The sequence below is a fragment of the Diuraphis noxia genome, unplaced genomic scaffold (genome assembly GCF_037042655.1).
Source record: "Diuraphis noxia isolate RWA-SAM2 unplaced genomic scaffold, SU_Dnox_SAM2 contig0001, whole genome shotgun sequence".
Taxonomy (NCBI): domain Eukaryota; kingdom Metazoa; phylum Arthropoda; class Insecta; order Hemiptera; family Aphididae; genus Diuraphis; species Diuraphis noxia.
Window position 1 is genome coordinate 72294692 of NW_028301711.1, and position 21329 is coordinate 72316020.

Consider the following 21329-nt stretch of genomic DNA (forward strand, 5'->3'; position numbering starts at 1 on the left):
ATCAATTATTAGTTGATAAACTCTATGTAAAATACAATGAAGTTACATAAATAAACCAGTCCGCGTGACTTATTCATATAAAATATCCTGTATAAAAATAAATGTTAATTTTAGTATGGTACAAATAGACTTTAGGTTTAACAATTGAAAAATTTAATTGTGAAAATTAAAATTAAACACAATATACATAATATATTTTTTGAAGTAAAACTTCTTTATTGAGGTTTGGGTGGAAAAAAAATGAAACGCAACGATTATTGTTATAGTGACAGATGACAGTTGTTATACCTTTATTGTTTTTATACAAATCTATACATAATTATTATAATTTAAACTTTTATAATTTTATATTTATAATTTATAATTTATAATTCACTTTTAATTTCACTGACTCCAATACTTATGAAAAGAAGTTTTACTTCCCCAGACTGTAACGGTGGGCTCGCACATTCTCGTGTAGTTTTTTTAAACTCAATACCCGCAACATATATATTTTCAGAATTAATATTAATTTGTTTTTGCTTTTATTCACAATACTTGAAACAAGTTGAAACAGAAACGCGTTATATTATAAGAATCAAAAGTAATTTGTATTATATTTTTTTCATTTCATAGAATAAATTCAAAGAAAACATCTTATGTTTTACAAATAAACTTATTTCGTTAATTTTATTATATTACCACTCCAATAATGGTATTGTGCTTAAACATATCTTAATTAAAATCTAAGATGGCAAAAGAACTTTTCTACCAAAAAAATATTTTAATAATCAGCAAAGCTATAATTTAGTTATTACTTTACAATCATCAGAATAATAAAATAGTTTTTTTGTACAAACTTCTAGATAACCTAAGAAAATTTTTTATTATTTAATAATAAGTAATAACTAATTGTAGAAATATGTATCTATTTGGTTTAATATTTCATTAAGATGTCCAATATACAACACTATTGTATTTTCAATATAACTGCCGAGCCTAAATTATAATTATTTATACATAAATATGAAATACCAGAAGACAGAATATTATATTTCTAGATTTTGATAAATCCAAATAAATACAAAGAATAAATAAAATATATTTATTTTAATTTGGTTTCTTTTCATTTACATTTACATTTAGTTAAATTATTTATTTGTATTACACAATTCAACAAAAATAATTAACATATTTTATTGCAAATATTGTATTGCTATACGTACGGCAGCCAAGTTAAACAATGATTGATCGTATACTAACCAATAATATAACATATATATAATAAAAAAAAAAGGTTATTTGGGACAAAATAATAAGTTTGACATACTTAATGTGTAAAGGAAACAATTTGTTTCATTTTTGTTTTGCATAGTTGAGTATACATATTTATGAAAAATTAAAAATACAGACTAGTTTAACATTAAGGGCTTTAATGCTGTAATAATTTCCTACATAAATCATATTATGAAAATTAAACAACAAATTCAATGATAATCGATCATTTAAAATCGTGAAATAAAGATTTGTACACCAGCAGTGTTTAAACGAGAATTGCTTAGTAAAATTATACTTCATGTGTTGTAATAACAAAAATATTTTTAATAACATAAAACATAACCGAAACTAATAATAAATTAATAATAATTATGATAGTAATAATGATTATATAATAATAATAAAAATTAAAGAACATTTAATTGGAAGGGCTATCAAAACATATTCACTGAGACACCAACCAGAAATTGTATTATACATTATCTTTTTTAAACTGTATAATATAATGTTTTATTGTTTGTTTGCATAAATATAAATATGCCCTACTTAAATATGAATGTTAAGAATTATTAAGAATCCTTTTGGTTCATAAATCATATATATCACAACAGTTCAAAATCGTCGTCTGAATCAGTTAACAATTTTTTGTCACTTAGTTCCAAGTCTGAAAAAAAACAAAAATTAAATTAAAATATTTCAATATACAATTTAACAGCAGGTGACTGCATCAACTATATCAACCAACTCAGTGATCAAGAAAATCACTTTTATACAACAAATTAAAAATATTGAAGTATATAATATGTATGTAGACAATTTAACCTTAAACTTTTTATTTTTATTGAAAAAAACATCTATAGGATGTGACTTACCTGATAATGACACAGCAACATTTTCAGACGATGTGGATAGAGTTCCGGAGGTGTCTAACGTCCAATCGGATGGCCGATCTTCACATATAGTGATTAATGGTTGTGATGGTGAATGGTCAGACTGCACTAAATGTACTTTTAGCTCATTACACAGTGTGTTAAAATCGTTTTCAGTCTGGCACATAAAACACTAAAATCACCACACATGTTATTAGAATATATTATATTAGATACTTAAATATGCAGCTCTAATTGGTATCCAAGAAAATCGTAACTTGACATTTGTAATTTATATTAATATGGGTCGCAAATATAATTTTACTGTAATACAATACAGTATTTCGTAAAAAAAAATTTCTTTCCATTCAAAAATCTCAAGAGAAAATAAGATGAAATGTAAGCTTAAAACTTATTAATCTCTAAGTTTTTGCATGTTTTTTATTTATTTGTACTAATTCCTCTTCGGGTTAGGTATTTGGTAGTTTTTACTTAACTAAAAAACTTTAAAGATATTAAAAATCAATTGAATCAAATGACATAAAGATAACAAGTTAATGAGAATCACTTATTACTTTTTTATCGAAGCACAAAATTTATGAAAAAATAGAATTGATGCTCCTATTGAAGGTAAAAATTATAGAAGAAATAAAATAAAATAAAAAATGCAGTATTATGATTGTTAGTATTCAAGATGTAAGTATGATGGATCAACTTACTAATTGTATTAAATTTGTGTTAAACAGTAATGCATAAAAATTATCACACAGTGTAATGCTTTAGCATAATTTTAGTGAGGTAGCAGTATTAAATTAATTAAAAGATTAAATAAAACTACATGATTTAGATAAAATTAATTACAACAGTTAATTTGATGGGGCTGCTAACATGATACAATGGCATATTTGAAAAATTAAATTTTGTTGCAACAAGATAAAAAATAGCATAACATGTTTTTTTTTAATTATTTGAGCAAATCAGACGACAGCGGTGATTTTAACAGAATGCTAAAAGAATAAAACAGAATTTTTTATATAAAAATCATAACCCAGTTATTAAACAACTGGTACTTATTTATTTAAAAAAATCTATTAATTCATTGAATCAATTATATTCAAAATATTAATTTATATTTAGTAATAATAATATACTATCTTTATAACTTTTAATAAGTGGGTAAACTATTAATTAATCATATTTTTTCTTAAGTCAAGTAAAAATAACAGCCAATTTTAAATCTATCCAAATCCATAAATCCAAGTTAACTTGCATATTTCATAAATTTGGATTAAAAAATGTTTAATACCCAAAAGTTGAGGTACGACTATTTAAATATTTAACTATCACACATTTTAATTCACATAATATCACACTGTTGATAACTAACGTAGCAAACACAAATACACATCTTTAAGTTAATTTTAATATAAATTAATACATTTGTTTTGCAATTTATATAATGTAGACAATTAATATCTTCATTTTTTGTATATTTTTGTGTAACCATGGGTATTATAAAGATCTCATAATTGAATGGAAAGTTATTTTTCTAGTCGACTTGAATCCAAATATAAAACTTGTTTTTCACTATTCATTGTAGGTACTAATTTCTTCTAATTTTTATTATTATTATTATTTTTATGTTTTGCTAACACTTATCAGTTAGCAAGTAACTAAAAAGTATCTCTTATGTACATAGATATAACACATATAATTTACTCACAAACCTAAATATTTCCTAACCCTTGAAATATTGTCAATATTAAAAGAAATATTGTTCTTGTTACACTCTTGTGATGAACAAATCTGTAACATACTTAACTCTTATAATACTACATATGTTTAGTAATTATATGCAAAAACTTAAAAACCGGGAACCTACATAGTTAACTTTTTGAAACTCTTAACACACATTGTCTTCTGTAACTTTTCATCAGACATATAACAACTATAATAATTTTATTCGTCAAATTATGCACAGTACTAATGTCAACTAATGAAAAGTTACTTCCTAAGCCTTTAAGAAAATGTATCTGAAGGTAAAAGTTATTTAATAATAAAAATCATCAGTATTAAATTTAAATGTAATATTATCTTATATTTATCTTGAAATTTAGGACTCAAAAAAATTGTTTTTTTTTCTTTTTTGTGGTAACTATTTTCAGCAGAGGCCCAAGTTGTTGCTAACAAAGAAGTTATTCCATTTTTTTTTTCATTTATTTAAAAGTAATTTTAGGAAATATGCATCATAACTATGACAGTAAAAGTAAAAAACCACTTACGGCGGCAAGTGATGGATCCATGTTAAGGATTGGTAGTCTGTTAATTTGCTGGCAGTGATATGAATGATCAATTTTATGTTCGGTTTCTATATCTTTGTTCGGCAGCATTCCTATTTGCTGTGTCGTGTGTGGATCCAAAAATATTACATCATTGCCTAATTTACAAAAATCAAATAAAACTTATATTACAACTAAATATCAGCTATCAACAACCAATAGTTAAATTGGTCATGGAATCATTAAAAATGATTTATATACCCACAAAACCTATAAAATATAGAGCATGGTTAGGTCTTCCACCAATCACACCTAAAGACTGTGAGAAAGTGAAACACATCTGAAACATAAACATAACAAATCTAATTAATATTTAATCATTTTTAAAATTGCCAAATCAAATTCACAATATTTTAATTTTTAATTTATAAATAGAAGCCGAGGATTTTTATATTCTCAAAATTAACTGATTGTAAAAGAAGCAACAAATTAATTTTGAATATAAATTAGGATCACAGATTAACATAAAAGCTTTTAATATATTATATATTAATAATTTTCTATCAATTATTAGTACCCAAACTAAAATAATATAAAATTATACAAAATATTAGATTAAATAAATATTTTTATTTTTTACACTAATTGATTTTTAATGATTTTTATTAGTATTGTAAATAACATTAAACAATGTATTATCAATACATAAAATATATTGAACTATAGTAGACATTTATTAATCTATATTTAAAAACCATCAGCAATTTAATTTTATTAAAATGCCTAAAATGGATTTTGTTAAAATGAGTATCTGGTGAGAACGGGAAAGATTGATTTTGGACAAAACTGTTTTCATAAAACAAAATAACTTTCTCATATTTCAATAATATTATTCTGAATTATACAGAAAAAAAATGTAAAAATATTGAGTACAAGAAAAGTTATTCTATATGTCGCATCATCGTGAGACACTCTGTATATATATAAAATTATATTATATAAAAGTCCTAGTCCAATACTTCATATAACAACATAGTATAAAAAAGCAGGTAAGTCGTAGATGTCGCTCTGCTGTACAGTAGATTACAAGTGGGTTTCTGTAATGGATGGAATTAAGTTTGAATCCAATGATATTATATCAATGTATACAAAAAACGATTCTAAGCGGAAACAGTTTATTAGTCTAGGATATATTATAGATTATTAAAAATTTTCAAATCTTAGATTTAAAAAGACATTTTGTTTTTAAAATTTTCTAGCTTAAAATAATTTGCGAATTTTCGTGATTTTTACGTATATGCTGTCAAAATTCAAACTTTAAATCCTTGTAAAAAAAAAAATTGTGACTATGAATTAATTAATTGCAAGGTGGATAGAATATACCTATACAAACATTCAGTGAAAATTTCATGTATCTATGATGGTCATTTGTTTTAAAGTTATATCAAAAACCAAAATTGATTTTGTCGAAAATTGATTGTGCGTAAAATTTCCCGTTTTTCCCTTAATTTTTAGTTTGTTTATCCCGATTATTTTTACTTTTGACCCCCCAAAGTACCAACCAGATTCACTTTCTGATCCAACGAGGTACTGAAGTTAAATCGAAGCACTTTTACTGCCCCAAAACGTGATGACAGACACAAAAAAAAATAAAAAAATTAAAACACATCATGGTAAAATCAATACATTCATCGCTCCGCTCAGAATCTAAAATATGTGTACAACAGTAGTATTTAGTGCATTTTTATATGAAAAAAACTGAAACGTGCAATTTTGTTTAATTTTCCATACATCTAAAACACTTAACCATTTCTTTGAAGCAAAACCCATCTAAAAATGTAATTGAACCAGATAATTAGTTTGGTTGCATAGCCAAAATAAAGCCAATTACCTATCGATTCAGTGAACCATCTCATTCCACACATATAATAATGAATTTTTTTTTGTGAACATTTGTACACATTATCAGAATTTGTAAGCTTATCGTTATAAATGTATAATGATTATTACTATTACTATTATAACTTAATTTCTCATATCCAACAATAATACAAGCATTTTGTATTTAAAATTGATAATATGACATTACCTGTCCATTTAAGTACCTATTACCAATCTATAAAGCTATTCTTCTCTACATTATTTTTTTAATATAGGTGGTATAAAAATTATTTGTTGAAAATTGTGTCACCCAGTCTTTTAAAATACAATCAACTAGATGACAAAATATCTTCACTGAGCAACATTTGCATCGCCTAGTTTACTAATCTAATATATGCTATGTTACTCACTTTAACACCTTGAACATAAGCAGGGTTAATTACACTTATTCCTAAACGTAAAGGAATCACTAGTACCAAAGGTTTCCAAGTTTGCTTATTAGAATTAGTTTGTTCCATCACAGTACATAATTTTTCTAAAAAAAATAAATAATAATGTAGTTTAAAAAATATTTTATATATATATATATATTATCAATTAGAAAAAAGGATTTTAATCATGAATATTGTGTACTCACTGACTTCATTAATGACTAGTGTGTTGTCTAATGCAACATGAAAAACAAGAGAGCTCAATTCGTCCATAGTGGCTAATTTTCTATACAATAATAATACATATAATATATAACTTTTTAAACCATGAATTTTGTCATCCAAAAAAATACTTACTTTAACACTTGAGCTATTGTGTTTGGACCAAACCACTCACCAACTTGCTTACCATGAGATACACCCATAAGAGCAATCTGATGAATTGAATAGGGTGCAGATCGCTTGTCTTCGAACATTCTTAGAATTTTTAAGTAATCTATATCTCTCTTATCTGGATCCCAGCGCCAATCTCTACCTAGAAAGGTTTATTTTTCAAATAAATTTATATGTAAACATGAAAAAATGTTATTTCATTTCAAAAACCATAATTAATTATTTTATTTATTATTAATAATGCGTAATATAATTTATATTATAGTAATTATATTATCCTCTATTTATTTGTATATCTAAATTATAAAACTTTTTTGTATCATTATAAAAAAAAATAGTAAAACACAGCTTAAAACAAAGTAACTGGGTTGTAGATATTTGATTACGGTGGGCACCACTCAAAGACTTGCACTTAGTGCATCACTAGATGTTATCTAGAACTATCACTCAGTGATATACCTTTACCTACTCTTGAGTGACTAAAAATACCATGAACTAACCAGTTTCAATAAACTCCTCAAGATTGATAGATCTGCCTTTATCATTAGACCTTTAATCCTCAACGACCAATTAACCGATTTCAGATTAAATTCAAAGAATGTGGTTAAGCAATTAAGGTTCTCAAACAAAAACAGATGAAATAAGACACAATAAAGATTTACTATAAAGAGAAACAATCAATCAAAAATGCCACACAAACTATGAGCCTTAAATATTGGACAAGTTTTTAATTTACCTACTTATCAGTAATAAAAATAAAAATATTACAATTTGTTGTCTCAGCCTATTTGTTTCATTGACTTAAAATACATAAATATGATATAATATATATTTTTAAACACTTATTATATGATTTTAGAAAAATTGAGTTCATTATAGTATAAGAAATGAGAAGTAAGCTCAACACAAACCATGTTTTTGTCCTATTTCATGCATGTGCATCGGCTTGTGTTTTAGTGCATATAGCATTGCATAAGATTAAATGTATATGTGTGATGTTACCTTGAGTTTATTGTTGATTGCATACATTATCCTTTAAAAAATATGCAGACTTACCATTGAGCAATGAGCATACTTCTTATTCCTTACACTGGTATTCATATTTTAATCTAAATAATTGTAATATTCTTCATTTGATGTAGAAAATAATACGTTAAATAGCAACAATTATTTTGGATAATATATTTGAGGAAGTTTCAAAGTGTTATAGTGTTACGGACACATAAAAATTTAAAAATAGTTTTGAAAAATGTCACTGATCAAGTTTTTTTAATAGGTATTTAAGTATTTATTTTTGTCAAATTAACATTTTTTAGCAATGTTCACTCTAAAAGCATTCTAAATTTCTACTTACTATGAATTTCTCATCAATTTAAAATTAAATATAATTAAAAATAAATGTTGTGTAAGAACTAAATAACTTAAGTTTAAGTCTTAGCTGTTAATTACACAAAATTAATATCAACACAACAAACTTATTTAATAGAGATTTTAGAAAATAAATAGATACACCAACTACAACATATTTTGAGTTAATTTAGATATTTTTATAAATTAAATATTAGAAAATAGAAAATAGTTTAGCCCATATATTATATTTTATATTGTAAATGTAAAATTACATTTAAATAATTTATACAACTCACCAAGATGTAAGAATATTAGTGCTTGGCCAATAACCATCTGTCCGCATCGTAACATACATCCCCAACCTCTGTCAGAGGTGAAATTTGTATTGCCAATTTGAACAAAACCTTTCCGGTAAGTAAACCATAATCTGGATTGGATATCATTCCGAATTTGTTGTAAATCTACACATAATAAATTAATATACATAATAATACTAAACAATAAAAGGTAATTAAAATGATTTTAAAATTTGTTAGAGTAATTTTCACAAAATAATCTTCTCATTTAATACACAGAAAACATTTAGAAAACAAAGACATCAAGAAAAGAAAATCATCTAATATAAATATAAATAGAAGTATTTATTTATAGTGCATTACAAATTTAAATCTAGAACAAGTTTTAAAAATGATTAATTTTAATAAATTAAAAGGTATAGTCTATAAAATATAAATTTATTCTAATGATAACTATGAAGTATAAATAAGCTAGTAAGAATCTTTCACATAGATTTGCTGAAACATATACATATATATATAAGGTAGAGACAATGTAAGCTGGTGGAGCATCTTAATAGAAATTTAATGTAGAAAGAAACTAACAGAAAATAATATTTTCAGAATTATTTACTTATCAGGTCTTTTTAGCAACAAGAAATAATTTTTATAAAACATAATATTACTATTACTCAAGGAAAGGTTTTTTAGACATTTTTAAAAATAAAGTATAACTTTTAGTTACCAATAAGTGTACTGTATTTTTTTCCTAGTATCCATACAGGATCAACTGTTTGCGGTATATCTTCCAAATCCATGAGACTTGATTCGTGTGTCAAATACGCTTCTAACATCAAGTCCATACTGATTCTATTCAAGATCTTACGACTATGTTTTTGAATTATTTGCTTCCAATCCATGCATGTCTAGATCAAAAATATAATTTAAGAACTTTAAAATATATCAACGATTGTAAAATTATTAAAATAGCATTATATACAAAACAATATAATTGCTACATAAAAAGATAATGAATAATTTGGGAGTAACAAGCTCCCATCAAATTAGAAAAAATGACATTCCTTTTTCCACTAATAGGTTTTACATTTTGAGAATCAATTTTTGTTTAAACCTATTTCAGTGTAATAACTTCATACTTTTCTTTTATAAGCATATTTTACTAATGTAAGGCAATCAAATGTTATCATAATATTTTAAGTATTTATCATTATATTAATAAAATTAAAATTATTGTTTTTCTAAGTGATCATTTGAAATTTGGTAATATATCATCTATTATCTATGTATTATATATATGTACATAGATTAGCATTAATTAAAAGACCATAATTATTTTTAAAGATATTAGCTCTAAATTAGTGCTTTCAATATATTCTAATATACATCTAATATAACATGATAAATTACAAACCTTAAAATAATATGGTTTACCAATATTGATTTCTGACTTATGAGTATCTGTATTAATGTATTGTATATTTGTATTATAATATTAACAGTGTATATTTCATTTTTTGAACATAATGCATTATTTTATAAATTAATCTTGATTTTTCTGAGTGACAACAAAAAAAAGTATGTAAAAGATTAGATTACATGATTATCCAAAATTAAAATATAATTACTATTTTAGGTAGGAATATTTTATTATTTTTATATAAATCAAAGTTTAAGTATACCACCAAATGTTGAAAAACATAACTTATATGATATTTTATCACATAGAAAATGAATTGTATTCTTTATTAGTAGTTTTAAATATTTATGTAAATGGATTCCTAAAATGTAAAAACATATAATTTAGAAGAGGTGAAAAAAGCAATGTGTTTTTTAATTAGGTTTTAATTGTTTTTAACTACCAAATCGAAAACCAGTGATGACATCTAATAATATTTAAAATACTGTAAAAAGATATTTTAGCAGATCAAATAATCAGAAAATTAGTTAATAGCATTAATTTATTATTGATTTTTGGATTTTTAATAATTACATTATTATATTATTATTTTTGATATAAAAGGATTAGTTAAAATGTATACTAAGTACCCATATAAGTATAAAACGATACCATTTTTATACAATATGATTCAGTCTATTTAATTTAAAAGTATAATATAAATATAAACTATACAAATGCCAATGTATAATGTATATATTTTTCTGAGATCAAAGATTTGTAAAAAGGTACATAACGTTATACTATATTAAATATACTAAATTTATATTCATAGGTAACTTATTTTTCAAACACACAAGAATTGATTTGTTTATTTTAATTCAGTAACTACCTAATGTGTAATTATATTTTAAATTTATGATTAATATGGTATAATCATCTTCTGTTGATGGGGGTTATAGAATACATCCATGGCAGTCCATACCTGTCGTAAGAACCGACTATAATGGACCTAGAAGTGGGCAGCAGCGCTTCTAGTACTAAGTCTAGATTAACAATGTTATCTACACTTGGCCGCCAATTCCTAAAAACAGGGCTGTGATGTGGAAGGCATGGGGAAACCACCAGTTTAACATCTCTAGTTAGGCAATTACTATTTTGTCTTCTGAATTGGATTCTTGTAGCATAAAAATTTTGTCCAAGCATAAAATAACAAGTAGCAAACAACTACAAAGTTATATTCTGCAAAGCATACCCCAATCTGAGTGCTGACGGTGACAGCTATCATAAAAATTTGGGATATCAAGGATTCTACCTAAAAGTCCGGCGAAAGAAAGTCCGACAAACAAAAGCCCGGTTACAAAAGTCGATTTATTGGGTATCTTTAAGCCGGACTTTTTTTCGCGGGACTTTTATGACTTCAGACTTTTTTTTGTGGGACTTTTGTAACCGGACTTTTGTTCATCAGACTTTTTTTCGCCGGACTTTTGTTCGGTGATTCTCTTTTAATGATGAAATACAAACTCAGTTTTAAAAAAATCATAAAGGCCAAAAATACAGCAAAACAAATATAGTGTGAGTCGTCAGATTACTTAAGAAAGCAGAGGTTGAAGAACAATAATAGACACCATATGGATCGCAAATATTAAAAAAAGAAACACAGACGATCCTGTGAATAAAGCATGGGAAAACATAAAATTAGTAATCAAAAATGCAGTGAATACTGTATTAACAAAAAATGAAAAGAAAGAATCAATAAAAGCATGGATTAATGGATTAACAAGAAAATAATAAAACTTATAGATGAAAGACAATAGTATGAAAATAATAAAAATATAAAATGAGGAAAGGACAACAAAAGTATTTTACATAGTTTCAATTTGTTAAAAAACCAACATTTTTATTAAAAAATTATATTTTTAATCCTTATAATTTTTTATGTTTTTTACTTTTTTGAATGATAACATAGTTTTAATTTCATATTCCAAAGCAAAATATTTTTCTAAGTATTTTGATTCATAAAAATCGAATTTAGGCCGAGTAGTTTATGAGTTATAAGTATTTAAAGTTTAGACAAGTGGAGTAGTGGACAAACATTTTGCGGGGTAACTCCGTACCACTCCACTCTGCCAATCTAAACTTTAAATACTTATAACTCATAAACTACTCGTCCTAAATTCAATTTTTATGAATCAAAATACTTAGAAAAATATTCTGCTTTGGAATATGAAATTAAAACTCTATGTTGTCATTCAGAAAAGTAAAAAACTTAAAAAATGATAAGGATAAAAATATTTTAAAATAAAATGTTTTGATAAAAACGTTGGTTTTTAAACAACTTGAAACTATGTAAAAAAATATTTTCAAAAACATTAGTAATTTTTGAAATAATGAGTGTTCAATAAAAGAATCACTCGGTATTTCATAATTTTTTAGTGCATAAATGCATGCATATTACAGTAGATTCAAGTGCACAAACATCCAAGCCCTACTGATAACCAATTTCACAAAAACAATAAAATATATATATATTTATATAGAAACTCTCAATCATATGGAAATACTGGATTTTATAATTTTACAATTATTACTTTAAAATACGGGTTTTTATAAATTAATACCGGCAACCAGCTTTTTTTAAATCTATGAATGTGATATTATACTGGATGGACCACGAACATACCAGCCAGCTGGCAACCCTACTTGGAGTTGTAAACCAACCTTTGAGTTAAAAAAAAAAATGGTATAATCACTTCTGAAGTTTATCCTTAAATTTGTAGAATTTGTATTGCTTCAATTGTTCAATTGACAATCACAAATAGAAAAGGTTCTAATTTACTGTATTGAAGCAAACAGAGAGAAATCACCACTTCCAACCCCCGTAACTTATCTAAATAATAATATAATATTATGTAAGAAATACTACCACATAACTGAATTTAAATATTGCTTTGTAATTCAAATATTTAACAATAAAATTGGTCCATTAGACAAATTGAACTTCTATAGGTTTTTTTTTTACAACGAAACAAAACATTAGAAAAGTGTTTAGAAATTAAAAGTTTTTAAAATAAGTTGTAATATTCAACATAAAATAAATTAATTACAAACTTATAGTTTAAAATTAATAAATTGTTGAAAGCAAAAATAAGAGAATTAATATTTAATTAAGTATTTCGAAATTTATTTGCTAAGCTATGTATTTTTAAACACTTTTGTAACAATTCAATGTTATAACAATTAAACGAACAAATTAGAAAGTAAAGTTTCATATGCAAATTGTATGCCAATGTATTACTTGACATTCAATGAGAAACACTTATCGTACATACATTTGGAGAGGTCTTATCTGATGGACTATTTAATAATTATTTTTAAAATACCTAGATATGAAAATACTAATTTAATGTTAATTTTTAATTAAAAAAAGGTTAGGTAGGTACTGCTTTTTTACCAATTAAATATGATAACGCACAAACCGAGTAAAATCTGTAATATTTTAGAATGACCAAAACAAAATATAATTTATTAAAAAATAGAAGGTATCTATAGATTATTTTCCAAATAATATTTAGTCTCCCTAAAGATCTTTCTATGAAATTTATACCAATTCCTCACAATAATCAGAAATATAATACCTATATTTTGTTACTGGTTTGATTATTAGGAGTAATCACATATTATATCTATGTGCAGTGGCGTCGAAGTTTTTAAAATGTGGTCGGGCAATTTTAAAACTTCGCGACCTCAATATCCATTGGCGTAAAAAAGTATTCAAATTTGGGGTAGGGGGTGTGAAATATACATTTATTCATAATAAAAGTTATATGATGTTAATATAAAGCAGCCTGACAGCCACATTTTTAAAAAAAGAGGTCGGGCCATGGCCCGACTTCAACATAGACTTCGGCGCCACTGTCTATGTGTTTTAATTATTCTAAAAGATATAGATACCTAATTTTTGTATAGATTTATAAAATCCAACTTATGAGTAATGCTTTTATAAGTACCTACCTAGGTAATTACATTTGTGTATATGTACCAACTATAAAGTGTATGTAAAATATAATTAGGTTACCTTATTATACCAACTTATATAGCAATATTAATATTTTATAAACCTAAATCACATACCTAATTATGTTTTATGCAAATATTTAAGTTAATTTAAACAAAAAATAAAAATAAAAGTACAGTCAACACCGTAAGTTTTACTTTAAAATATTGCAAAAGTCAGTCCAACAAATGGCAAGCTATTATCAATTAATACATAGAATAATACCAATATTGTCAGACTATTCATTGATGACAGTAATTCGATTATATATTATTTGTTAGTTGCTAGCTGAAACATAACATGTTCTTGTTTGTTTTTTATATAAGAACTATAATGTGGATGTCAGATGGCGAAAGAGGGTATGAGAAGCTGATTCAACATCTTACTTTAAATTAAATTTCTCAGGACTCTACCCTTTACCAAGAACAAAATGCTATTAAACCTCATGGATATTAGTTTTATATGATTTGGATAAATGTATAAAGTCAATGTTTTGGTACTAAAGGGAGCATTATTCTATTGCAGACAATTAATTTGTTGTTAATTACCCAACTGTGTAAAAATAAAAATGTACCAGGATGTATTGAAAAGTTTTTAGTAGATACCTAACATGAATTAGTCTGAGTTGGCATTAGTTATCAAAGCAGTGATGTATTGAATTCTCAGTGAACAGCTACGGTATAATTAAAAATATTTATTTTTTTGAGTGCAACAAAAATTAAGCTTGCAGGTAGGCGTAGTACTTACGGTGAATTGATAATGTTTACGTCCAAATATGCACCTCACAATTGTATAATAATATAGCAATAACAACAACAACAAAAAGCGATATTCATGCGAGGTGTAATATATTTAGAATATATTTAGAGAACCCGGTGCGGCGACGAATACCGATGGCCAGCCGAATATCCGTTGGTGACGATGGTCACCCATCGGTGGCCCACAAGTCATAATAACTACTATATTATGTTATGCTTTATTACTTAAGTACCTATCGGTCGAGCTAGTCGAATCGGTCGATGAACAACTAGGTTTATTTGCTATTTACGAGTCGCGACTGAATACGGCTACCGCGTTGGGACATTGACGACAACGACGACGACGACGACGACGAGTCGACAACCAACGTCCTTCTGGGCGGCGCGTCTTAATCAAACGTAAGAAGGTACCAAGACCAACACATCTGCCGGACGAGTGACGACACAGACAAGACTATGAACAAAAGTCGCCGAGAGTGATTCGACAACGACGACGATATTTTATTATTATTATCGTACGAACAGTCGACGGTTTCGTCGAGGTCGGTCAGGCGGGAGGAGCGGCACACGCATACGATCGTGGAAACGATAAGAATACGACGTTGTAATAATTGTACTAATTGTTATTATTTAATTATTTATTTGTTTGTTTTTGCAAACCGTCCGTACGCTGTGATAATATCTTAAACGTTATTTGATACGGGTAAACCAAGTAATATATTTACACCCGTTTAATTATTAATTATTACTATTATTGATGTTGTTGTTTCGCAATAATTGTAAAAATAGGTTTCGAGCGAGTGATAAGAACGCACTCGATCTGTTGTCAGCGTAGCGCAGAGGCTGCAGCAGCTGACACGACGTGCGTACGACTATTTACTGCGTACGATGCACTCTCTGTGTGACGGTCCACTGCGCACGCGCGTCCGTGGATGATTATACCTATTACCCACCAGCTTTGTAGTTTTGTACGGTTTTCGACTTTTCGCACTTTCGCAGTTTTTGCCGCGACAGTCTGTAGACGTGGTATGCGGTGTTTGTCCTTCTCTTTTTTTTACGCATTTTATCGGTCGACCTCCTCGTTATACAATGCATGATGTGCATCCGTTAGTATAATATAATATTTCATATAAGGATATAACTCGTAGGTTGCAAGTTTGCAACGTACCTATACAATATAATACATTATTATAAAACTTATTATTAGATATTAATGTATTATGTATTATAAATTACTACTTACAACTTTATAAGTAATTGTTATAATAATAAATTATACAATTGTACAAATCGTTTGTGATTGAACGTATCATTATATGAATATTATAACATTTATAACTTATATTATACCTAATATAGTAATATGCCTAATTATAATATACCTCATATCATTTGTTTTCTGTATAACAGTGTAGGTACATAACAAAACAGTTAGTAGGACAAGTCGAAATAATTATTATTTTCGTGGTCATTTCTACGTATAAAAGAGGGTGAGAGCACATAGGGAAGAGTGGAAGTCGAGCAGTGCAAATCCGGCATCCAAGGACATTTGCCCTCCTTCCACAATCCTATTATTACTAAATTATATTATTAAATACATAGAACTAATGAACTAAATAAATCTTTTATAATAGCATTATAAACTATAAGTAGATAATAGTCGCAAGTGAATCACGAAACAAAACAAAAAGCAAAAAAAAAAAAACCGTGAAAATTAAAACCAAAATTTTATATTTTGGTATATTACATCATATTTCATTAGATTTAACTTTTAACTTTTAAATTAAAAATCTAAATGCCCAGGTGTTCTTTCTGTTGAATATTTTTGTAACCAAATTTGTAAATTTTGAATAAATAAAAAAATATATTTTGATGGTAGGTATACGCGATATTGAAAACTTTTGAACTTAATATTTTTTATTATTATATTATTCCTTTATTTAATTTATTTCCTATTATTTATTAATTAGATGTATAAGTACGATTTTATCTAACCAAAGGATACCTGGTAAATTAGATTATTGATCTATAATTAATGTTTAATGAGAAAATAAAAATGTATGTCTGATGAAATATGACATAATATAGCAAAATATAAAATTTTCAATTTTATTTTTATTTTCGTGGTTTTTTTGTGTGGTCTTTTTTCCTTTGGTTTTTTATTTTATTGTTTTTTTTCGTTTACCTTTGATAATACTCGCGCGTATATTAACAAAAAAATATAACATTTTTAGCATAAATGTATAAAATTAATACATTGTAGTATAATTACTAGACAATAGGAAATAATAACCATCGTGTAAATGTAATATGTGTAAATGTGTTACTACCTATTTAAAAACGTACTCCTTACAAACATAATATGTAATAGTCTAAAATAGGTTACAATATGTTTAAGTATAGAAAGAGGTAATAACGCCATTTTTGATCAACCAGAAAATTTAAATAATGGTCCATGCATAAAAAAAAGCTGCAATATTCGGTAAAAATTTAAAGTACCTATTTACGGTATAATTTGTTTTCGTAATCTCTGCAACAAAAAATGTTTTTTCAAAAACTAGTTTTTAGTAAAATTTTCTGTTTTTGCATATTTTAAATTCTAAGCAAAGTAATGAATGTATTGTTTAATACAGTGTTTCAGATTCCGAGCGGAGCAATGAAAGAATTAATTTTAATGCAATAATGAGTGTGTTTTTTTCTATTTATTTATTTTTTTTTATTTGTGTCTGTATACACAATAAATACTAAATAGTTGAAACAAATAATAATGCTTCAATTTTCAACTTCAGCATCTTTTCTGGTAGAAAAGCAAGTCTAATTTTCAGGAGATCAAAAATTAAAATGACTAGTAGTTTACAAAAAACGCCTGAAAAAACAAAACAAAAAAAAAATATGAAAAACTGCAATTTTTATGCAAAAAGGGGTTTCGACATAATGAATTTTATTTTGGATGTAGATACTATAAAATAATATAATAAAATAAAGCGCGTAAGTCGTGGATGTTGCTCTGCTGTACAGTATAGCTGCAGGTTACAAGTTACAAGTGGGTTACTGTAATGAATGGAATTAAATTCTAATCCAATGATATTATATCATTGTATACGAAAAACGAATCTAAGCGGAAGTGGTTTATCTGTCTAGGATATATTATAGATTATTAAAAATTTTCAAATCTTAGATTTAAAAAGAACATTTTTTATGAATTTCTAGCTTCAAATAATTTGCGAATTCGTGATTTTTACGTATGTTGTCAAAATTCAAACTTTAAATACTTAAAAAAAAATTGTGCCTATGTATTTTTAATATTTTTCAACTGCTAATGTAAACATATGTTAGGAGCCTAGCTTGTATTAAATTTTCAAGCTTTTCTATCCAACAAAAAAATTTTTATCGATATTAATTTAAAAAAAAAAAACTAATAATGATCCAAAATTGCATATGCCTATAAATAGTTCAACTTCAGTCGAAAATTGCATAGTGAATAGAATATACTTATATAAACATAAAACATTCGGTGAAAATTGCATATATTTATATGGCCATTTGGTTTAAAGTTACATCAAAAACCAAAATCGATTTTGTCGAAAACTGATTGTGCATAAAATTTCCCGTTTTTCCCTTAATTTTTAGTTTGTTTATCCCGATTATTTTTACTTTTGACCCCCCAAGGCCCAAAGTATTAACTAGATTCACTTTCTGATCGAACAAGGTAATGAAAAGTCGAAAATCGAAGCACTTTTACTGCCCCAAAACGTGATGGCAGACACAAAAAAAACACATCATGGTAAAATCAATACATTCGGAAACATTCCTCGTTCCGCTCAGAATCTAAAAATATTTGGCATTCAATTATAATAAATTAATTCTTATTTTACTTTAAAGTTTAAATTGTAATTCGATAAATCCTTATGCATTAGGTATAGTACATTTGTACGGTTCTAAAAGAAATTATGTGATTCAACAATTACAACACTTATTATACCAACAAAAAGAAATGTGCCAATGTACCTATTTTATTTTAGTATTACTTTGAAGTTTAAAGGTAGGTACATACATATAATGATATATAATTATATTAATAAGTAGGTACTATAAATACAAAAACAAAACACTGACGTATATACTGAGTTATAAAGTATATTTTCCTCATTTGATATTGAGTGGCTATATATAATTTCTATTGGGTTTATAATATAGTTTCAGAATTGATAAAATATTTCAAATCTACCCCCTCCCCCGGCCCCCACCACCGTATTATAGTTGAACTAGGTTTAAAGTTTTGAACGGCAGTCCAATGCAATATTGTTCTATTTTCAATTGTCTTATACTTTTACAGGCGATGTATACTGTATAATATACAGTTATTAATTTATTATATACTCGTTGTATAATATTAATATAAATAAACATTAGGCATATACCAAAAATGTACCTAAAATCGAAGTTATCCTAGCATGACCTATCTAGGACAAATAACCATCCCGCCATCGCCGTTTAATCATAAAAAACTTAGACACCGCCGCGGCGTTACACATTTATAAAGCGCCGGTTGTTAGATAGGTACATTATAAAACAGTTTACAAACGTAATTTAAAAACTATTTGGCATTTTTGCACATGTTTTGTTTTGGAGTTGAATAGGAAATTTACCCATATCATCATACCGTTATTAGAATCATGTATTCAAAATAAAATACAAACTAGTGTGTTGCTATAGAATAATAATATGACGTGTGATAAAAAAAAACAAGCGAATAAAAAATATAAAACGACAATATATAATCGCACGAAATTTTTAACTATTAACCTAACACTGTAACACCCCAAAAATATTAGGTATAACGACTAGAACAATGGGACAAAACTATGAAAATGCGCAGTCGTGCGGGTCGGTCCGATGCTGTTGCAAACTGATATCAAAATGTGAGGAAAAATCGCCCGCCGCGGTGGTAGCAACGAAACCGCAAAATAATGTCGTCGATGGGAGTTCGGAACGCTCACAAATTAGTCTATGTGATTTTTTGAATTTGCATTCGATCCCAAAATGGATCAAAATAAATGACGCGCGTCCGCAACAGCACCGGAACCAGCAGCGTCCAATGCAACCCAGCACGACCGACCAACCAAAAGAAAGTAACACCCCGGAAGACTTACAATCGTCACAGATCATCATCAACTTCGGAACGGTCGTAACCAATGGTGTGTCCAAGCGAGACTCGGGTCAACAGACGGATCCGGAAGTCCAGCAACAAGCAAATCCGACCACCGTCATTCCACCGACCAATCGGTCGACCTCCACCTGTCCGACTGCAGCTAAACGTTCGATGCCCAACGGTCCACCGGCCGACCCGCCGTCGTCCAAATGCCCATCGTCCGATCGGTCCACGTCCAAAAGTCCACCATCAGCCGATCAGTTCGCGTCCAAATGTCCACCGGCCGATCGGTCCACGTCCAAATGTCCACCGGCCGATCGGTCCACGTCCAAATGTCCACCGGCCGATCGGTCCACGTCCAAATGTCCACCGGTCGATCGTCCAGCTTCTATCTGCCCTGTACCCACAGCAGAACCTCCTGCAGCTGCACCTGCTCGTGACCGTTGCAGCAATCGGGAAAAAGCTCCATCCGCGGCTGTCTCGAGTTCACCATCGAAAGCTCGTACCGAACCCGTAGTAAAAAAGAATAAATGTGGTTGCAACTGCCACTCAGACGTCTAGACCATTGCAACTGAAATGCACATTTCTGCAATCAGTATCGTTTCGGGAAAAAAATCACAGTTCCGATGTATACGTATCCGTGATCAAGAGTGGGAGTCAACAAAATGAAGAACATATTATATTAATATCAAAAACACATTATTTTATTCGATTTATACACACGACTATAATAATATATATACATAACAATATTAAATTTGTTACATTTATCACGTCAGTCCGTCATAATAGGTCTCTATAACGTCTATAGCTGCAGATTATATCATTAAACGATGATCGCTCTTTTGGTTTATAATTTCCAGTATGATACTTTTCCGCGGGTATAGTGAACAATTTCAAAATGACACGTCGTATAGCAAACTCAGTTTGTTTTGAAATTATTATATTATTATAAACCTATACATTAGCAATTTTATCGGTAAATTGAGCCACGCAGTTGTTATTTGAGGTGTACTTATTCTGTATAATATGTGAGTATAAAACCAACAATTTAAATTATAATTAATAATTATATTAGGTATAATAACAAATATTTATTCTATCTGCGAGCTTGAGCAGTTACGCGACATTTGGCGATGAAACAAAACCAATCCAATACTACGATTTGTGAGCATAAAGCGTATAATATTATATATAGTCTTAATGGACT

At 27.4% G+C, this 21329-nt stretch overlaps 1 protein-coding gene and 1 pseudogene across 4 annotated transcripts; both read right to left on the minus strand.

Moving 5' to 3' along the window:
- LOC149061615 (uncharacterized) overlaps positions 1-21329 on the minus strand; it is a 587539-nt pseudogene that overhangs the window by 18541 nt on the left and 547669 nt on the right.
- Positions 1071-15811, minus strand: LOC107170916 (cysteine protease ATG4B-like). 4 transcript variants are annotated; one of them, XM_015521137.2, is made up of 11 exons: positions 15201-15811; positions 10168-10311; positions 9481-9661; positions 8757-8921; positions 7075-7252; positions 6924-7003; positions 6697-6821; positions 4667-4745; positions 4409-4563; positions 2130-2319; positions 1071-1921 (listed from the first exon to the last, which is right to left on the minus strand). In XM_015521137.2, exons 3-11 carry the CDS (start codon positions 9653-9655, stop codon positions 1860-1862), a joined length of 1209 nt encoding a protein of 402 aa, XP_015376623.1. In that variant the 5' UTR covers positions 9656-9661; positions 10168-10311; positions 15201-15811; the 3' UTR covers positions 1071-1859. The 4 variants fall into 4 exon arrangements, with proteins under 4 accessions (XP_015376623.1, XP_015376621.1, XP_015376622.1 ...); XM_015521135.2 differs by having other exon boundaries at positions 14957-15811; XM_015521136.2 differs by lacking the exon at positions 10168-10311.